The 20,950-nt window shown below is 43.3% G+C and overlaps 1 protein-coding gene across 1 annotated transcript in view; it reads right to left on the bottom strand.

Moving 5' to 3' along the window:
* Positions 1-20,950, bottom strand: part of grhl2b (grainyhead-like transcription factor 2b) — a 153,265-nt gene that overhangs the window by 85,406 nt on the left and 46,909 nt on the right. Inside the window, exons 5-7 of the mRNA XM_072570711.1 lie at positions 15,706-15,761; positions 13,437-13,593; positions 3,648-3,759 (exon numbers count right to left, since the gene is read on the bottom strand). Of these exons, the coding sequence (XP_072426812.1) occupies positions 3,648-3,759; positions 13,437-13,593; positions 15,706-15,761 (325 nt within the window). The remainder of the gene's footprint in view (positions 1-3,647; positions 3,760-13,436; positions 13,594-15,705; positions 15,762-20,950) is intronic.

The raw sequence follows: 20,950 nt of genomic DNA, 5'->3' as shown, positions 1-20,950 counted from the left end.
GACCAGTGAGCCTCACTTCAGTTGTTTGTAAAGTGTTGGAAAAGGTTATAAGAGATAGGATTAATAATCATCTAGAAAAGAATAATTTGATAAGGGATAGTCAGCACGGTTTTGTGAAGGGTAGGTCATGCCTCACAAACCTTATTGAGTTCTTTGAGAAGGTGACCAAGCAGGTGGATGAGAGTAAACTGGTTGATGTGGTGCATTTGGATTTCAGCAAGGCGTTTGATAAGGTTCTGGATTAGTGGTGCTGGAAGAGCACAGCAGTTCAGGCAGCATCCAAGTAGCTTCAAAATCAACGTTTCGGGCAAAAGCACTTCATCAGGAGGTTCCCCACAGTAGGCTAATGTACAAAATGCAGAGGAATGGGATTGTGGGAGATATAGCAGTTTGGATCAGTAATTGGCTTGCTGAAAGAAGTCAGACGGTGGTGGCTGATGGGAAATGTTCATCCTGGAGTCCAGTTACCAGTGGTGTACCGCAAGGGTCGGTGTTGGGTCCACTGCTGTTCATCATTTTTATAAATGATCTGGATGAGGGCATAGAAGGGTGGATTAGTAAATTTTCAGATGACACTAAGGTCGGTGGAGTTGTGGATAGTGACGAAGGATGTTGTAGGTTACAGAGAGACATAGGTAAGCTGCAGAGCTGGGCTGAGAGGTGGCAAATGGAGTTTAATGCGGACAAGTGTGAGGTGATTCACTTTGGTCGGAGTAACTAGAATGCAAAGTACTGGGCTAATGGTAAGATTCTTGGTAGTGTAGATGAGCAGAGAGATCTCAGTGTCCAGGTACACAGATCCTTGAAAGTTGCCACCCAGGTTGACAGGGTTGTTAAGAAGGCAGACAGTGTTTTAGCTTTTATTAATAGAGGGATCAAGTTCCGGAACCATGAGGTTATGCTACAGCTGTACAAAACTCTGGTGCAGCCGCACTTGGAATATCGTGTACAGTTCTGGTCACCGCATTATAAGAAGGATGTGGAAGCTTTGGAAAGGGTGCAGAGGAGATTTACTAGGATGTTGGTTGGTATGGGGGGGGGAAGGTCTTACGAGGAAAGGCTGAGGGACTTGAGGCTGTTTTCGTTGGAGAGAAGAAGATTGAGAGGTGACTTAATAGAGACATATAAGATAATCAGAGGGTTAGATAAGGTGGACAGGGAGAGCCTTTTTCCAAGTATGGTGATGGCGAGCACAAGGGGGCATAGCTTTAAATTGAGGGGTGATAGATATAGGACAGATGTCAGAGGTAGTTTCCTTACTCAGAGAGTAGTAAGGGTATGGAATGCTTTGCCTGCAAAGGTAGTAAATTCGCCAACTTTAAGTACAATTAAGTCGTCATTGGACAAGCATATGGACGTACATGGAATAGTGTAGGTTAGATGGGCTTCAGATTGGTATGACAGGTCGGCGCAACATCGAGGGCTGAAGGGCCCGTACTGCGCTGTAATGTTCTATGTTCTATGTTCAACTTGGAAGAGGAGATAACTCGCCAATTATATAATCCGCCTGATTTTCATTTGGAAAAAACAATTATCCTCATTCAGTTCAAACTAATTAAAACAGTCAAAAGTCTGAAATAAAGTAATAACAACATAAATAGAAATGTTCTATTACTACATGAAGATCAATGGCACTGATTGTTTCACTGAACATTCTGGATGAAGGACTTATGCCCGAAACGTCGATTCTCCTGCTCCTTGGATGCTGCCTGACCTGCTGTGCTTTTCCAGCAACACACTTTTCGACTCTGATCTCTAGCATCTGCAGTCCTCACTTTCTCTTCCTGATTATTTCACATCAATCTAATTAAAGCAGTTGCTTTGGGCATTCACTAAGCTGTTAAGTAAAGCAGCTTATTTATTCATATGTGGTCTAATCTCACTAAGTGCATTCTGACTCAGCCTTAAAAGAAATGAGACCATAAGACATAGGAGAACCCTTAATCCCCTTGATACTCAAGAATCTATCTATCTACCTATCTCAATCTTAAATATACTCAATGGCTGGCCTCCACAGCCTTCGGTGGCAATAAATTCCATAGATTCACCATGCTCTGGCTGATGAAGTTCTCCTTATCTCCATTTTAAAAGATCTCCCTTTACTCTAAGACTCTGCCCTCAGGCCTGAGTCTCTCCTGCCAATGGAAACATCTTCCCAACATCTACTCTACCCAGGCTATTCAGTATTCTGTATGCTTCAATTAGATTCCTCCTCATGCTTCAAAACTCCGAGTATAAACCCAGAGTCCTCAAACATTCCTCATATATTAAGCTTTTCATTCCTTGGACCATTCTAGTGAACCTCCTCTCAACCCACTCCAGGGCCAGTATATCCTTCTTGAGATATGGAGTCCAAAACTGCATACAATACTCCAAATGTGATCTGATCAGAATCTTATACAGCCTCAGAAATACTTCTCTGCTTTTATATTCAAGTCCTCTCAAAAGAAATGCCATCATTGCATTTCCCTTCCTAACTACTGACTCAACCTACAAGTTTACCTTGAGAAAATCCCAGACTAGAACTCCCAAGTCTCTTTGCACTTCAGATTTCTGAATTTTTCTCCCCATTTAGAAAATAATCCATTTCTCTATTCTTCCTACCAAAGTGCATGACCTCACACTTTCCCACATTGTACTCTATCCTCCACTTCTTTGACCACTCTCCTAACCTGTCCAAATTCTTCTGCAGCGTTCCTGCCTGCTCAATGCTACCTATCCCTCTATCTATCTTTGTATTATCGGCAAACTTAGCCAGAATGCCCTCAGTTCCTTCATTTAAATCGTTAATGTATAAAGTGAAAAATCGTAGCCCCAACATGAGCCTTGCAGAATACCACTTGCCACTGGATGCCATCCTGAGAAGGACCCTTTTATCCCCACTCTTTGCTTACTGCCAGACAGCCAAGCTTTTATCCATGCTAGCATCTTGTCTCTAACATCATTGGCACTTACCTTACTCAGTAGCCTCCTATGCGACACCTTATCAAAGGCCTTCTTGAAGTCCAGGTTGGGCTCTCCTTGGCCCAACCTGCTCATTACTTCCTCAAAGAATTATAGCAGATTTGCCAGGCATGACCTCCCCTTGATGAAACCATGCTAACTTTGCCCTATTTTACCATACACTTTCAAGTATTCAGAAATCTCAACCTTCACAATGGATTCAGGATCTTACCCATGACCAAGGTTAGGCTAATGGGTCTGTAATTTTAATTGACCAAATTGAAGTGTGTGTGTGCAAAAGGCACAGATATACAATTCAGATTACATGGAAAGGTAATGGTCATACCCTGGTTAATCGTTAGGCCTTTGAGCAAAATTGACTCATCCTATATAGAAGCCCCGCAGATGGTTTACAGAGTGACTAGCATTGTAGTGCTCAAGAAAATATTCAATGCAAGGGTCTAGACCTGGAACAAAACATTTATTTGGACATTTTGTTCCCCTCATTGACTGGTAAAATTTTATCCCCAGCATACTGCAAAAATGAATAAAGGTCCACACTAGGATGAGCACATTGGGTCAGAATTTTAAAATCACATCAAATTTTGTCTAGCAATTAACAGCAAACTTTCAATGACAAGATACTTGTTTTAATTGTGAGAATAATTCTGCAGTAGGCAGGCACCGTTTAGGTAGTCACTTACCAATATCGAGGACTCTTTGTTTGGCAGTGTGCTGTCGAGAATGCCAGTATTTCCAATATCTCAACTGCTCATCGCGGTTCTTATCTTCACTGAATACCACCATTATTACACTCTGGGGAAATGGATTATGCAGATTATATTCATGCTACCTCATGATAAGCAACAAAGCACTTAGATTTATCATTTTTTTCTGGCCTTATATTCTTCTGATAGTTTCCTAATCTGAAGAAAATTACTCCATTCCCACCTACTGTTCCTTACTGCTAGCAGGAAACACAGAATTAATTCTGTGAAATTTTCCAAAAAAGAGAAAAAATGCAAAGGGAGGATTATTAAAGAACATAATTTGTGCATTCCTTCCATTCCATTTCTCATCCTCGGCAATTAAAAGTCTCATTACTCATATTCTACTCTTTCAACAGGAATCTGCCTTTACAAATATGTTTTGCATGCTGTCTATTTGCCTATGACTTATCATTTGCATAGACCTTATATTCAGTTCCACAAAAACATAGCAAGCTGGCATTTTCAATAAAAAACAACACAAAACACTGCATTTACTATCTTATACAATATCCAGGTTAACAACACAGGGTACAAACTGGAGTCTAATGTATGCCTTTGACGTTACAGTAGTATTTAACATAATTACTTACTTAGGACAAGCATACACATCAACAAAAAGATTATTCTCACGCAAAACAACATAATTGTATCAGTAAGCAAATGATTCAACAAATGTTTAATTTCAGCCATAAAGCAGAAGCAAAAAGCTATTGGTTTCAGGCCCTATGTCACTACCAAATAATTTGGGGTTGAGTGACATCACTTGGATTAATGTCTTCCTATTAATTTGGGGTGGTTACAGACTGTTGGAGGAGAAGGTGAAGTCCAGGACCATCCTCAGGCTTAGGCTTTAAAGTAGACGAGCAGGAGGCCAGAAGAGCACAGCAAGCCAGGCAGCACCAGGAGGTGGAGAAATCAATGTTTCAGGTATAACCATTCTTTGGATTCCAGCATCTGCAGGTTTCTTTTGTGTCATAGACTTAAAGGTAACACTATTCATTATATATTAATTTGAAATACTGCTCTTCATAGTAATCATAGCTACACCAAGCTCTCTGACTTATATTCAATAAGAATTTGATTATATTCTTCATGTGTTCAAGTACACATACTCTTGATGTACCTTCCAAAGAGTAGGGAATTCTAGTGTAGTCTGGTCAGGTGCTCGTTCAGTGTTAGAAGTGAGGTGTTTTCGAACTCTGCACACTCTGTGGTATTTATACAGAGTGATGTGCAGCTCCATGATAGCACTGCAACCTTGCTCCAGAGACCAAATACCCCGACACAATGTCTATGAATGCATTAGTTGCTGTGCAGCATTTTCTTCAAAATAACAATCAGTGACCCTTCCAAAAGTTCACAGGCAATAGGAGTTCCAATGGGTACAAATATATCGTACTGTATTAAATAGACTTTCAAAATAGGTAGGTCATAAATGATGGTTGTGGATGGAAAGAAAATGGCACATGTATAATGGTGATCTTCAGATTGACTCTAAAAATATCATTGCACAGCGCTTAGAAAACTTGATTTGGTATCCAATTCAACATTCATTTACTGAGTTGAGAAGAAACTTCTTCACCCAAAGGGTTATGAATCTGTGGAATTCCCTGCCCAGTGAAGCAGTTGAGACGAACTCATTGCATGATTTTAAGGCAGAGTTAGATAGATAAAAGGATGAAGGGTTACAGAGGGTGGGCAGGCGAGTGGAGCTGAGTCCATGAAGAGACCAGCCATGATCTTGTTGAATGACAAAGTAGGCTAAATGAGCCGGATGGCCCACTCCTGCTCCTATTTCTTCTGTTCTTATGTGATGACACTTTATCCTGACAGATCTTTATGTAGAGGTGAGGGAAACCCATTGTTCTCTCAGCACACTTTACCCTTACTCTTTAATTCAGTTTGCCAGCCAAATTACTCAGCAAATCATTAATGGAAAGGATTTTAGTTAAAGGGGGTCAGAATTTCTCAAAAATTCCTGATATTTCAGCAATCACAAGAATGGAGAGGAGACTTGGGAAGGCTGCCCGAGTCTCAGACTCTTAACTGGAGGCCCTGCTGTGAGATCAGAGAGTCTAAACTGAATTGATACTTAGAACATAGAACATAGAACAATAGAGCACAGAACAGGCCCTTCGGCCCACGATGTTGTGCCGAACTTCTAACCTAGATTAAGCACCCATCCATGTACCTATCCAAATGCCGCTTAAAGGTCGCCAAGGGACTTCTCAAGGGACAAGAAGAGGAAGCCATAAGGTGTGGTTCAAGGTGGCCAAGACAATGAGCAGGAGTAATGTGGTCCCTCTAACCTCAGTACAGAGGTTCAAAAAGGTATAAGGACCTCAGGAGAGCAGGGAAGATCAGTGACATAACATTCTCAGGCAATTAATCTCACATTCTGACTTTCTAGGATTTTGTTTCTTGCACAACAGTCCTTAGACCAACAGGCCTTGTAGTTCTGCTCATTCCTCCCTTTCAAGTTATCTCAAGTTCAAAGTCCAAAGATGTGATTGGCCATCCAAGGATGTCCAGGCTAGGTGGATTGGCCACGGGGAATGCAGGGTTACAGGGATAGGGTGGGATGCTCTTCAGAGGGTCAGTGTGGACTCAATGGGCAGAATGGCCTGCTTCCACATTGTAGGGATTCCATGATTCTTCTATGATTCTATGATTCATGTGCCCACATAAAAAACAACCACAGCATGCCCCAGTCATGTTCCACAAATGTCCTTCCCTAACCTTCAGACTATTCATTCTTCAAAATTATAACTCTCTGCTCCATCCTTAGAGGAGAAGAGTGTGCAGAAGTCTAAGAGAGTGGAAAAGAAAGAAATCTTTCAATGATGTCTAGCTTAACAAACCCAGCAACGCAAGCCGTGCCGAAGTATGATAGCTGGAGACTCCTGAAGCACTAGTACTCACAAATGTGGAGAGCTGACCATGTGTGTGTGGAACCTGTCTTGAAGGTCTCATTTCCTTTAAGCTGGATCTCTGTATCCATCTTTTCTGCCCTCTGGAGCAGCACGGGCTTAAGAAGATGGCAGCTAGTGCTGCTCTTCTCACTGCTCATCAGAGTAGCACAGTACAGCTGCATTAGCAGCTCCCTCATGATAATCAAGGCTGACAGCGAGGAAGTGCAAATTAAGATCAACAGAGACTGGGGCGGACAAACTAGAGTTAGAAATTACTTGTCAAACAGTGAGTGAGAAGGAGTGCATGGCTGCAGCTCTTCAGTTCCATGCTTTTATGTTTCCCACAGAGTACTCCCTCCTCTGTTCTCAACTAGACAAATGTGGCATAGTCCACTCTGCTCAGGAAACATACACACTGGGTTCAGTTCTCAAATCATCGAACAGAATCATAGAAACCTTACAGTGCTGAAGCAGTCTGCACCAACCCTCTGAACAGCATTTCACCCAGACCCACACCCCTTACCCTATCACTGTAACCCAGCATTCCCCATGGCTAACTCTCCTAGCCTGCACATCCCTGCACACTCTGGGCAATTCAGCATGGTCAATCCACTTAACCTGCACATTTTGGACTGTGGGAAGAAACCAGAGCATCTGGATGAAACCCACACGGGCTTGGGAAGAATGTGCCAACTCCACACAGACAGTTGCTGGAGGGTGGAATCAAACCCAGGGAATTTGAGGAAAACATTTTTAACTTCTGATAAGTGGTAGAGGCAAGTACCCTCACAACAATTAGGTAGTATTTAGACGGACACTTAAAATGTCATGCCACAGAAGGCTATGGGCCAAATGCAGGAAGATAGGCTGAGGGCAGATAGGAGTTTGATCGCTGGGGCAGACACAATGGCTTGAAAGGCATCTTTTCACGCTGTAAAACTCTATGACTATATTTAAAGTAGAAAATATTCTACCGTACTGGTATTCCTCGCAACGTTTTCAAAACATCACACAGAATTTTAAATATTTTCCAATGTGCTATTGTAAATGTGAACAAGAGAGCTAAAACATTTTATGAAACTGTATGTACCTGGGAGGGTTGGTCTCTGTTTTGCCAACATTTAGAGAACTGTAAACTAATTACTCACAAAATAATATCACCTGGGAACACGGGGCTTTTGGAGAGGAGAATTATGGTGAATATTAATTTTACGTTCAAGGTGGCTGAATGCTACAGGTCAGGCAAATAAACAAATTCCAGAAATTCCAGACACCAAACGTAACTGGGATTCTTGGAAATGTTGCCACTGGAGAAAAGGTAATTACTGACATTTTCACAATTCTAAAAGGATATAGATAAACCCTACCTCAAATTGTGTAACTGAAGCTGGGAATGGAATGGAAACAGAGAGACAGAGGTGAAAAGTGAATATTTTAGATTGAACATGGGTGTGGAGAAATGAGCAAACCTGAGACAAGTTAGATCACTTTTAAACAAAAAAAGCATTCGAACAGTAATTTTTCAAACTTTGGAAATGGTCCAGCTCTCTGCATTCCTAAGCTTCAGAGAAGGGCTTTCCTAGATTCCCCAGCTTGTGTTACATTGTATGGCCTCTGCTGATCAGCACAGAAGCAAGTCTTGGCTGCATTGTGAAGACAGACCTCTCTCTCTCTCAGTGCTACTGAGGCTGTCAACTCGATTACTCTTCTTCTTTCTACTGTAGGAGAAAGTGAGGACTGCAGATGCTGGAGATCAGAGCTGAAAAATGTATTGCTGGAAAAACGCAGTAGGTCAGGCAGCATCAAAGGAGCAGGAGAATCGACGTTTTGGGCATAAGCCCTTCTTCAGGAATGAGGAGGGTGTGCCAAGCAGAATAAGATAAAAGGTAGGGAGGAGGGACTTGGGGGAGGGGCATTGGGAATGCGATAGGTGGAAGGAGGTTAAGGTGAGGGAGATAGGCTGGAGAGGGGGTGGGGGCGGAGAGGACAGGAAGAAGATTGCAGGTCAAGAAGGCGGTGCTGAGTCTGAGGGTTGGGACTGAGATAAGGAGGGGGGAGGGGAAATGAGGAAAGTGGAGAAATCTGCATTCATCCCTTGTGGTTGGAGGGTTCCTAAGCGGAAGATGAGGCGCTCTTCCTCCGGTGTCATGTTGCCATGGTCTGGCGGTGGAGGAGGCCAAGGACCTGCATGTCCTTGGCGGAATGGGAGGGGGAGTTAAAGTGTTCAGCCACAGGGCGGTTGGGTTGGTTGGTGCGGGTGTCCCAGAGGTGTTCTCTGAAACGTTTGCAAGTAGGCGGCCTGTCTCCCCAATTTCTGGATTAGTGGTGCTGGAAAAGCACAGCAGTTCAGGCAGCATCTGAGAAGCAGCGAAATCGACGTTTTGGGCAAAAGCCCTTCATCAGGAATAAAGGCAGAGAGCCTGAAGCGTGGAGAGATAAGCTAGAAGAGGGTGGGGATGGGGAGAAAGAAAGGAGAGGGGGGAGTGGATAGGTGGAAAAGGAGATAGGCAGGTAGGACAAGTCCGGACAAGTCATGGGGACAGTGCTGATGGATAGGAGGCCACATCGGGTGCAGTGGATGCAGTAAATCGATGTGTGTGGAGATGCAGGTGAATTTGTGATGGATATGGAAGGAGGGAAGTGAGGCGGGCGGGCGGGGGGGGGGGGGGGGGGGGGGGTGTGGGCGCAAGTTTTGCATTTCTTGCGGTTGCAGGGGAAGGTGCCGGGAGTGGAGGTTGGGTTGGTGGGGGGTGTGGACTTGACGAGGGAGTCGCGGAGGGAGTGGTCTTTCCGGAACGGTGATAGGGGTGGGGAGGGAAATATATCCTTGGTAGTGGGGGTCTGTTTGGAGGTGGCGGAAATGACGAAGGACGATATGATGTATCTGGAGGTTGGTGGAGTGGTAGGCGAGGACCAATGGGGTTCTGTTCTGGTGGCGATTGGAGGGGCGGGATTCAAGGGCGGAGGAGCGGGAAGTGGAGGCGATGCGGTGGAGGGCATCGTCAACCATGTCTGAGGGGAAATTGCGGTCTTTGAAGGAGGAGGCCATCTGGGTTGTTCGGTATTGGAATTGGTCCTCCTGGGAGTAGATGCGGCGGAGACGAAGGAATTGGGAATATGGGATGGCATTTTTACAGGGGGCAGGGTGGGAGGAGGTGTAATCTAGGTAGCTGTGGGAGTCAGTCGGTTTATAATAAACGTCTGTGTTGAGTTGGTTGTCCGAGATAGAAATGGAGAGGTCTAGGAAGGGGAGGGAGGAGTCTGAGACGGTCCAGGTAAATTTGAGGTCGGGGTAGAAGGTGTTAGTGAAGTGGATGAACTGTTCAACCTCCTTGTGGGAGCACAAGGTAGTGCCGATACAGTCATCGATGTAGCGGAGGAAAAGGTGGGGCGTGGTGTCAGTGTAGCTGCGGAAGATGGACTGTTCCACATATTCGACGAAGAGGCAGGTATAGCTGGGGCCCATGGGTACTCCTTTGGTTTGGAGGAAGTGGGAGGATTGGAAAGAGAAGTTGTTCAGGGTGAGGACCAGTTGTCAGTCAGTCAGAGGGTGTCAGTGGAAGAGTATTGGTTGGTACGGCAGGAAAGGAAGAAGCAGAGGGCTTTGAGTCCTTCGTGATGGGGGATGGAGGTGTACAGGGACTGGATGTCCATGGTGAAGACAAGACGTTGGGGTCCGGGGAAGCGAAAATCATGGAGGTGAAGGAGGACGTGGGTGGTGTCCCGAACGTAGGTGGGGAGTTTTTGGACTAAGGGGGACAGGATTCTCCTGCTCCTTTGATGCTGCCTGACCTGCTGTGCTTTTCCAGCAACACATTTTTCAGCTTCTTTCTACTGTATACAACTTCAAACCTCAGAAGCATGGCTCTGACTGTATTTGAGGTTGACAATGAGTAAGTGAAGATACAATCTCTCTGTGAAAACAGTTAGTTACCTGTTTACAACACACTGACCTTATAGCCAATGGAAGTGATTTTGGTTTTGAGATTCTGTTCGACAAATGCAAATGATGTCCATTGAATTATACCCACTTTGAATGAAAATATTGTGCATTTTCTAAATTGGTTTCTTTTTTTCAATGATGAAATTGAAAAAAAATTGCTCAAGTCGGAGTCATTTTGATCAATTTGTCACAAAAGCGAATTTTATTTTTGGTGGTTTTTTACAACTTCAGTTCTCTTCAAAGTGCTTTTACATCCAGTATTTTGAAGTACTTCTAATGTAAGAAGTATGAAGAGAGTTTTCAAGTAACAAGGTCTCATGAACAGCAATACAATCATGGGCAGATCATCTGGATCATGGCGAAAGTGAGATTGATCAAGAAATAAATATCAGCCAGGGGTACAGGAGAACCGGCTCTTCTTCAGGATAGTGGCATGAGATCATCTTCATTTGCCAGAGAACACAGAACAGTACAGCAGAGGAACAGGCCCTTCGGCCCACCATGTCTGTGCTGACCGTAATAAAGGTAGGAAGGCTTAAGTTTAGTATCTCATTGGCCACTGTAGCATAGGGCCCAGTCAGTGCTGCACTTGGGAGTGTCAGCCTAGAGATGGAGTGAAACTTGAGTGCACATTCTCCTGAAAGTGAGCACCTGACCAAGGCTGACACACTAAGTATATGGGGTCAAGATGTCTCTTTGTGAATTACAATAGGATTGTACTCAATTAGAGTCATAGAGTCACACATCACCTTTGGTTCAACTAGTCCATTCTGAACATAATCCTAAACCAGTCCCACCTGCCTGCTCCTGACCCATTTCCTTTCAAACTTGCACTGAAAGTTTGTTGTTTCAATTTGTGGTCTGTTCAAAGTTGGCTAGTCAATGTTGGCCAGCAATGTTTACATCTAGTATTGTACATATTGGTGGGTTGGGGGGTGGTCGTGAAGGAATACACTGTTGAGTCACTTCATCCATGTGGAAGACACTAGACTGGAATGCAATGAGTGCCAAGTCAGAAAAGTAGTCCAATACAAAGAGGTGGACATAAATGAATGGTTTGGATGTGAACATAGGAGGTATAGTTAGTAAATTTGCAGCTGACACCAAAATTGGAGGTGTAGTGGACAGCGAAGAAGGTTACCTCAGATTACAATGGGAACTTGATCAGATGGGCCAATGGGCTGAGGAGTGGCAGATGGAGTTTAATTTAGATAAATGTGAGGTGCTGCATTTTGAGAAAGCAAATCTTAGCGGGACTTATACTCTTAATGGTAAGGTCCTAGGGAGTGTTGCTGAACAAAGAGACCTTGGAGTACAGGTTCATAACTCCTTGAAAGTAGAGTCGCAGATAGATAGGATAATAAAGGAGGGGTTTCATATGCTTTCCTTTATTGGTCAGAGTTGGTTTGTTGGGACATGGGAGATCATGTTGCGGCTATACACGGTGTTGGTTAGGCCACTTTTGGAATATTGTGTGCAATTCCTATCGGAAGGATGTTGTGAAACTTGAAAGGGTTCAGAAAAGATTTACAAAGATGTTGCCAGAGTTGGAGGATTTGAGCTATAGGAAGAGGCCTAATAGACTGGGGCCGTTTTCCCTGAAGCATCGAAGGCTGAGGGGTGACCTCACACAGGTTTATAAAATCATGAGAGGCATGGATAGGATAAATAGTCAAAGTCTTTTTCCTGGGGTGGGGAGGTCCACAACTAGAGGGCATAAATTTATGATGAGAGGGGAAAAACATAAAAGGGACCTAAGGGGCAACTTTTTCATGCAGAGGGGGGTGCGTGCATGGAATGAGTTACCAGAGGAAGTGGTAGAGCTGGTACAATTGCAACATTTAAAAGTCATCTGGATGGGTAAATGAATAGGAAGGGTTTGGAAGGATATGGGCCAAGTGCTGGCAAATGGGACTAGATTAGGTTGGGATATCTGGTCGTCATGGACAGGTTGGACTGAAGGATCTTGTTTCCATGCTGTTCATCTCTATGACTATGGCGCCATTTGTTTATGAGGTAATGGTCACAAAAGAGTTAACATATGGGCTATGGTGAAGATCTGTTTCATGATCCATCCTCCAGTGCAGATGACTGAACATTAGACTTGCCGAATGAGGAGGACTGGAGAGCGCTCCCTGTGTAGGTGATTGTTACCCAGGCATCAAGTGACTATTATAACACCATGCAGCTAAGATAGTTGACTATCACTGATGCCCCTGGGTTAAGTCCTCTTTCAGGAAGCAAGGGAGATTGGTTGAGGATGTAAATGAGCGGGAGTGATGAGGGAAATTCCAATTTGGAAAGGTTGTTCAAGATGGCAGCTAATCATCCTTGGAGAGAAACTTGGAACCATGTCATATGACCAAACAAGTCATTGTAAACAACTCACACCAGTCTCCATAAAAATAATTAAAATTTCAAAGCCAGCAGCAGAAGCAGAATAATTAATAATGACCATGCAATCATTAATCTTTGCACTCTGAAGGCTACCAACTCATTTTCATCTTTGAAAAAAGTGAATTATTTGAGCAACTGAAGTGAGTGTTGGAGGCCTAGTTGACTTCAGAGCAGAGTCCAATCCCAATTCACATTCTACAGTCATTCATATACACTCCAGGCTGGCATCTCTTCACAGAAATCAGAATCACATTGCACTTCTGAACATTAATTCTGCTTCTCTCTTTGCAGACACTGCTGGACTCACTGAATGTTTCTCGCACTTTGTTTACAGTTTGAATTCTCCTCAACCCAAGAGTGCAATGGTCCATTATACAGCCACCTTCAAATTTTGGTTATTACCTTATGCATAAAGAACAAGGTGAGTTCACATCAATTGCCTAAAAGCCAAAGAGAATCAGAGCTGCTTACCCTCACTTTGCTGATTGGATGGCGAAGGCACTTATTGGCTCCAGTTTCCCTGAGTGTTATGGAATAAAACTGTCCTTTATTCAAGTACGTCATTGGCCCTTCCCCCTGCTTCTGACGTAATGATTTTGTGGCTTCCAACATGTACTGGAATGAATCTCTGGGATAAAGCAAGAGCCAATGATGAGAGGATACACACATACAGGATTCCTACAAATCCAGTCTATGCACATAATGTGGAGTTATACTTTAAAATCCTCCCTTACATGAATTGGCTGTAATTTGTTCAGTCAGCTTGGTCACTATGGCTAGTTATTATAGAGATCTTTGTTAGAATCTCAAATGACAAATGAGATATTCATTTTTTTATTAAATGCAAGATATTAAACCAAGAATACAAGTCTAAAACAAACCAACTTGCAAATGGCTTTGTATAATATCAATGAAGTATTGCCATTGGTAAAAATACACAAACTGCATCAAAGTTAGTTGAGGCTTGGAAAAGCCAGAGCTGTGTATTTAGGGCCATCGGCCTTTCCCTGGAATAGTTCTGAGAAGTGAAAAGAGGTCATCAACTTTGTCCAGGAATTCACTTCCTCAGCTAAAAATTAAAGAACTTATTTCAAAATGGTATGACTTGAGAAAAAAGTTCCAGCACACAGCAGTCGAAGGCAGTTGACTTTTCAGATGCGAATTCTTCACCAGATTCATGGTGACATGCTGCTTCCTCTTCAAGAGCTCATTGATTTACTCTGGGTCATTGGCTTTTGCTGCTTTTTTCAGGGCTTTATCTTTTACTTGTGAGAAACTGATTGCATTTCTCAGGATTGGCGCTGCTCTCCCCACCTGAGGCAACTCTATCTGGAGAACAGGCGAAGGAAGGATTGGGGGGTGGCAAGGGAAACAAAGCATCTTCAACAGTACAGAAAACTGTTCAATACTGGCATCCTTCAATTTGTTTCCTGTTAGATTTCCTTTCTTGAAGCCATTAACTCCTATCTGAGATATCACCTTTCAACACTAGGCACCCATTAATACTACACATATGTCTAGTTATTTCTATTCATGTGGGCATTGCTGGCAAGGCCAGCATTTGCTGTCACTTGAATGGTGTGGCTTTTGAGTTTCCCAACAGGGCAGTTGGGAAGGTTCTACCTTCTAGGAAAGAGAATACTTCACTCTAACAACCCCTTCAGAGAAAAATAATTCCCATCTGATTTAAAAATAAGACTCTGTCCCCTAGATTTAGACTCTGTCACACAAAGGGAACACCCTGTCAGTATCCATCCTGTTCAGTGACCTGAAGATCTTATGTTTTACTCCAATTACCTCTCTCCCAATCCTCTGAGCTTCAATGAGTAGAGGCCTAACTTGTTTCTTCCTAAGATAAGCCTTTCATATCAAGAATGGACTAGAAAAAGAAAAGGCAGAAAAGAACCACAGCACACATGGCTATGGGTCTGAACTCACAGTTCAGCAGTATACTTTCCCTAAAATGGCAGTTGTGAACTAAATGAGCTTTTACATCAAGATATCTTTATTAATTGAATTGAAATTCTGATGCACTGTCGCTTTCTGTATGTTAGCCCATGTAACTTGGAACAGGACCATGTACCACGAAGAGTTAGGTTCTTGTTGAGACAGATGCCTTGAAGTTTATTAACAAGACTGTTAACCCAGCTACAATGTCACATGACTTAACCAGAGTCTGGGTTCTGTGCTTACTGATGTTACTGTACACTACACAGATATAGCTGACTAAGCAAAGACACTACATTGACTACATTACAGAGAGAAAGTGTGAGCAACTGAGGTGAGGTGGATATCTATATACCAGATCAACATATATCATGTAACTGTCTTAAAAGGTACAGGCATGTCCAGTCTGGAATTTTTACCACAACACAACAAATCTCACCAGCTTCCATGGGTGAATTTCATCTCGTATTTCGAGACATTAGCCCCGGCCTCTGGATTGCTAATGCAGTGACATTATAATTACACCCCTGTCTCCCCTCTGTATTTAACCAAACACCTAGGCCACATACCCACTGGATTAGTTTACCTCAGCCAAGGAGACAGAGCATTTCATCCAAGCTTGAACCTCATCTGATGCTTGTAGAAACAGGGCAGAAACATCAAGCCATATAATGCACTGCACCAGTGAATTAACAAATAGGATCTAAAATTCTTACTGAACATGGCATCCAGATATTCCCATAACATTCAGTTTCAAATCTATCGATCCCTTTGGAGATTCCAAATGCCTTACCCTCCTGCATGTTCATAGATGAATTCTTCATCACCTAATGAAGAGTTGTGGTATTTCTGCAGTTAAAGGAAACAAGAAGTATAGCATTAGCTATACATTCAGTAACTGGTCACATAAAATGAAGTTAAAGATTTTAAAAGCAAATCATTAGGAAAGCTTAGACTGCCTGTTCTTCCAGTTAGCATGTAAGTCATCCCATCTTATCATTTGCAGTGTATCAATTCATATTGTGATGGAAAGCACAAAATGAGAAGGAAGAATTTCACTGTCATGCATTGTATACCTCCTTTTCCCATTAGTTACAACAGAAAACAAAAAGATTTCCTGTAGTGGCTCCTGTATCAGTTGGATGGTATTACAGAGCACAGTGCTTATTTGAGACGTGGGTAAAGATCTTTAATGTCTGCGATGTGAGAAGGAGTTTTTTTTGTGTACATCAGACCCAATTTTATAAACGAATCAGGATCTATAGTGCAATTAACTGATTTACTTAAGTGATTAATCAAAAATCAAACAAGGTTATTCACACAATATTATTCACACTATCAATGGCAAAGAGTATAGCCTTACATTACAGCACTTGTAACCCAAACACTTTACAAAGCTTGAAGATACAAACAGACCTGGGAGTTCTATCCAGGATTACCTCAAGGTAAACTTACAGGCTGAGTCAGTAGTCAGGAAGGCAAATGCAAGTTGGCATTTTTTTTGATAGGACTTGAATATAAAAGCAGAGATGTACTTCGGAAGTTCTACATGCTCTGATCAGACCACATTTGGGAGTATTGTGGGCAGTGTTGGGCCTCATATTCTCAGGAAAGATGCACTGCCCCTGGAGGGGGTTCAGAGGAGGTTCACAAGAATAGTCCCAGGAATGAAAACTTAACGTACGAGGAACGTTCGAGGACTCTGGGTCTATACTTGATGGAATTTAGAAGGATGAGGAGCAATCTAATTTAAACTTACAGAATACTGAATGGTCTGGGCAGCATGGATGCTGGGCAGATGTTTTCATTCGTATGAAAGGCTAGGACCCAAGGGCACATCTTTACAGTAAAAGGAAAGCCTTTTAGAATGGAGATAAGAAGAAACGTCTTTAGCCAGAGAGTGGTAAATCTATGGAATTCACTGCCACAGAAGGCTGCGGAGGCCAGGTCATGGAGTAGGTTTAAGATGGAGATAGATAGATTCTTGATTGTCAAGGGGACCAAAGTTATGAGGAGAAAATGGGAGAATGGGGATCAGAAACTTATCAGGAGTAAGTGAGGACTGCAGATGCTGGAGATGAGAGCTTAAAAATGTGTTGCTTGAAAAGCGCAGCAGGTCAGGTAGCATCCAAGGAGCAGGAGAATTGACATTTCGGGCATGAGCCTGAAGAAGGGCATAATGCCCGAAATATCGATACTCCTGCTCCTTTGATGCTGCCTGACCTGCTGCGCTTTTCCAGCAACACATTTTTAAGATGAGAAACTTATCAGCCATGATTGAATGGCGGATCAAACTCGATGGGGTAAATAGCCTAATTTCTGCTCTTATGGTCTAATTTATTACATTATTACATTTATTTCCCTAACCAAAACCTTTGATTTAAAGTTTAAAAAGGTTTTTTTCCACTTCCCCAATTAAGGTACAATATTTTCTCAAATGCAAATGTTTTTAATCTTCTCTGCTCTCTCTCTCCAAAATCTTTTATTTAGATTATATTGAGAATGTTTTCTTCCCACAGGGGTTGTCATCCCTGTGCAAGAGATCAGAAACTTTTCATGCTAAAATAAAGTTTTGAAAAGTGTGCCAGGGGAAAAACACAGCAGCTGCTGAAAATGTGTTGCTGGAAAAGCGCAGCAGGTCAGGCAGCATCCAAGGAGCAGGAGAATCGACGTTTCAGGCATGAGCCCTTCTTCAGGAAAGTTATGCCTGACCTGCTGCGCTTTTCTAGCAACACATTTTCAGCTCTGATCTCCAGCATCTGCAGTCCTCACTTTCTCCTCAAAAAACACAGCAGGTCAGGCAACATCCAAGGAGCAGGAGAGTTGATGCTTTTGGCGCAAGTCTTTCATCAGGGATGTGGAAGAGAAGGGGGCTGAGAGATAAACAGGAGGGGTGGGGGGGGGGGGGGGGGGGGAGGTGAGGAGGATGAGGAAACTGGTGAAACAGACATTGATGACGTGTGGTTGGAAGGGCCCAATGTGAAAAATGAGCTGTTCTTCCTCCAGATGTTGGGTGGCAAGGATTTGCTGGTGGAGGTGACCCAGGACTTGCATGTTCTTAGCAGAATGGGAGGGGGAGTTGAAGTGGTTGCCCACAGGGCAATGGGGCTGTTTGGTGAGTGTGTCCCAGAGATGTTCCCTGACATGTTTTGTGGGTTGGCGTCCTGTCTCCCAAGTGCAGACAGTGACTCCCTCGTTAGGTCCACGCCACCCCCCCATCAACCCACCCTCCACTCCTGGCACCTTCCCTTGCCAACGCAAGAGGTGTAAAACCTGAACCCACTTCTCTCCCCTCACCTCTGTCCAAGACCCCAAAGGATTCCTCCACATCTGGCATAGATTTTCCTGCACATCCAAACACCTCATCTACTGTGTCTGTTGCTCTCGGTGTGGTCTCCTCTACATTGGGGAGACAGGACACCGACTTGTGGAATGTTTCCGGGATCAGCTCTGGGACACACACATCAAACAACCCACGACCCTGTGGCCAACCACTTCAACACCCCCTCCCACTCTGCCAAGGTCATGCAAGTCCTGGGCCTCCTCCACTGCCAAATCCTCCACTGACGCCCGAAGGAAGATTGTCTCATTTTCCACCTTGGGATCCTTAAACCAAAGGCATTAATATCAATTTCACCAGTTTCCTCATCTCCCCTACCCCCATCTCATCCCAGACACAACCCTCCAACTCGGCACTGCCCTCTTGAACTGTCTCACCTGTCCATCTTCCTTCCCAATTATCTGTTCCACCCTCCACTCCAACCTATCACCTTCACCCCCCACCTGTATCTACCTAACGCCTTCCCAGCTACCTTCCCCTCAGTCCCACACTCCCTCCTATTTATCTCTCAGCCCCCTTTCTCCCCACATTCCTGACGAAGGGCTTATGCCCGAAGCATTGATTCTCCTGTTCCTCGGATGCTGCATGACCTGCTGTGCTTTCCCAGCGCCACCCTTTTCGACTTTGATTTCCAGCAACTGCAGCCCTCATTTTATTATAAAATAAAATCTCCAACTGTTGAGCTCCAATCTGCTATCATCCAAACAAGTGGTCACTCATCACGATCCAAACCTGACTGACTGATTCCAGTTACAATTTGAGATGAGCATCAAAGCGCTTCATAAACAGCTCCTGTACCCCTGGTGTAAACATCAGAACACCAGAAACACAGCAAAGCATATTCCAAACAAAACCTGACCATGAATTTTTATTTATTTATACAAACTGTATAAATATTGAAAGAAAAGAAATGAAGATTTTACTTTTGACTCTTTTCTCATGCATCACACAGTCATTATTCGTAATTGTTTGACCTGAATGTGATAGTACCCTGTAGGCATGGTCCTTTCAGGGTGTGTCATTGTCTCATACAGAAACACATTTTCGCATATTATCGCCAGAACCTGGGAAAATCCCAATTTTTCCAACAGGCAGGTACAATTGGCAAATTAACTCCACTGCCCACAAAGAGTGGCATTCAGCAAAGCGAGGATTCAGGAAAGGGAGGTGGCAAGGGGGAGGAAGAGTTGGAGAGAGAGATGCAGCAAAGGGGAGGGTCTCAGAAGGAGTCTGCGAATGGTAGGTCAGAGAGGGAGGTGGTGAGTAAGAGCTTGCAAGTGATGGCAGTGGGTGAAAAGGAGTTGTAGATTAAGGATGGAGACAGTGGGTTGTAGGTTAGCAGAGGGGTGGCGAGTGAGAGGTGGAGAGTGATGGAAGTAGAACGTAGCAAGTAGTAGATTATGAAATGGGGGGGCGGAGTTGAGAAAGGTGACAAGCTGAAGATAAGAAACAATAAGTGCAAGGTATATCAGAAGAGTTACTACAGATATATGCATGACTTTCCCCTCCCATTTCTCACCACTTGACCAATTAAGTGCTGATGTGTTTATTCATGTGAAAAATGACTGAGCTAATTTTCTCACTATCCATAGCAATTTTAAAATTAAGCAGCTGATTAAACTCTAAGCAGCCGAGTTTTTTTTTAATTGCCTTTTCCACATTTTTTCTTAATTCAAAAGGCAAGCTTCCTTTCTATTTTAAACTTCTCAAATTGAAATAAAAGAACCTTGCCTTGATCAATTGCTGCCAATTCAACTTTTCCTCCATAAATGACAAGTTACACGATAAAAACTAACAACTGCATTTCCCACACATGGTATTAGAGTCATAGAGTCACAGAAACAGACCCTTTGGTCCAATTCATCCCTGCTGACCAGATATCCTAACCTAATCTAGTCCCATTTGCCAGCACTAGGCCCATATCCCTCTAAACCTTTTCAATTCATATATCTATCCAGATGCCTTTTAAATGCTGTAATTGTACCAGCCTCCAACATTTCCTCTGGCAGCATCTTCCATATACACACCACCCTCTGTGTGAAAATGTTGCCCTTTAGGTCCCTTGTCTTGCTTATGATACTGAACTTAAAGTCTAGATGTTGGGAAACCAAATGTCAATGTGTAAATTTAAAATTATAATGCTTCTTCATCTTCTTCCTTACATATGTTATTGAGACAGAGGAGGCCATTCAGCCCATCAAGGTCTGCTCCAGCAGTCAATGAGATTGTAACTCATCCTGTTAATCCTCAATTCCACTTACCTGTTTTTTCTCCATAACCACCTCCAAGAAAAGAAACTCATCCTCCTGTATCTTAAATGACCTCTTTTTCTGAGATTATGTCCTTTAGTCCCAGACTCTCCCATAAGACGAACCACCTCTCTCCATCTAGCTTGGGGAGGTGATGGCTTAAATGGTATTGTTGTCGATAAAGTGTGGCATTGGAAAAAACACAGCAGGTCAGGCAGCATCCGAGGAGCAGGAGAATCAACGTTTTGGGGAGAAGTCTTAGTCAGGACCAAAACTTTGACTCTCTTGCTCCTTGGATGCTGCCTGACCTGCTGAGCTTTTTCCAGCACCACACTTTATTGACTCTGACTGTTCAGCATCTGCAGTCCTCACTTTCTCCTTGTGGTATTATTGCTGGACTATTAATCCAGAAACTCAGCGAATGTTCTGGAGACCTGACTTTGAATTCT

The sequence above is a fragment of the Chiloscyllium punctatum genome, chromosome 5 (genome assembly GCF_047496795.1).
Source record: "Chiloscyllium punctatum isolate Juve2018m chromosome 5, sChiPun1.3, whole genome shotgun sequence".
NCBI lineage: Eukaryota > Metazoa > Chordata > Chondrichthyes > Orectolobiformes > Hemiscylliidae > Chiloscyllium > Chiloscyllium punctatum.
This window is presented reverse-complemented; position numbering and strand designations above follow the sequence as displayed.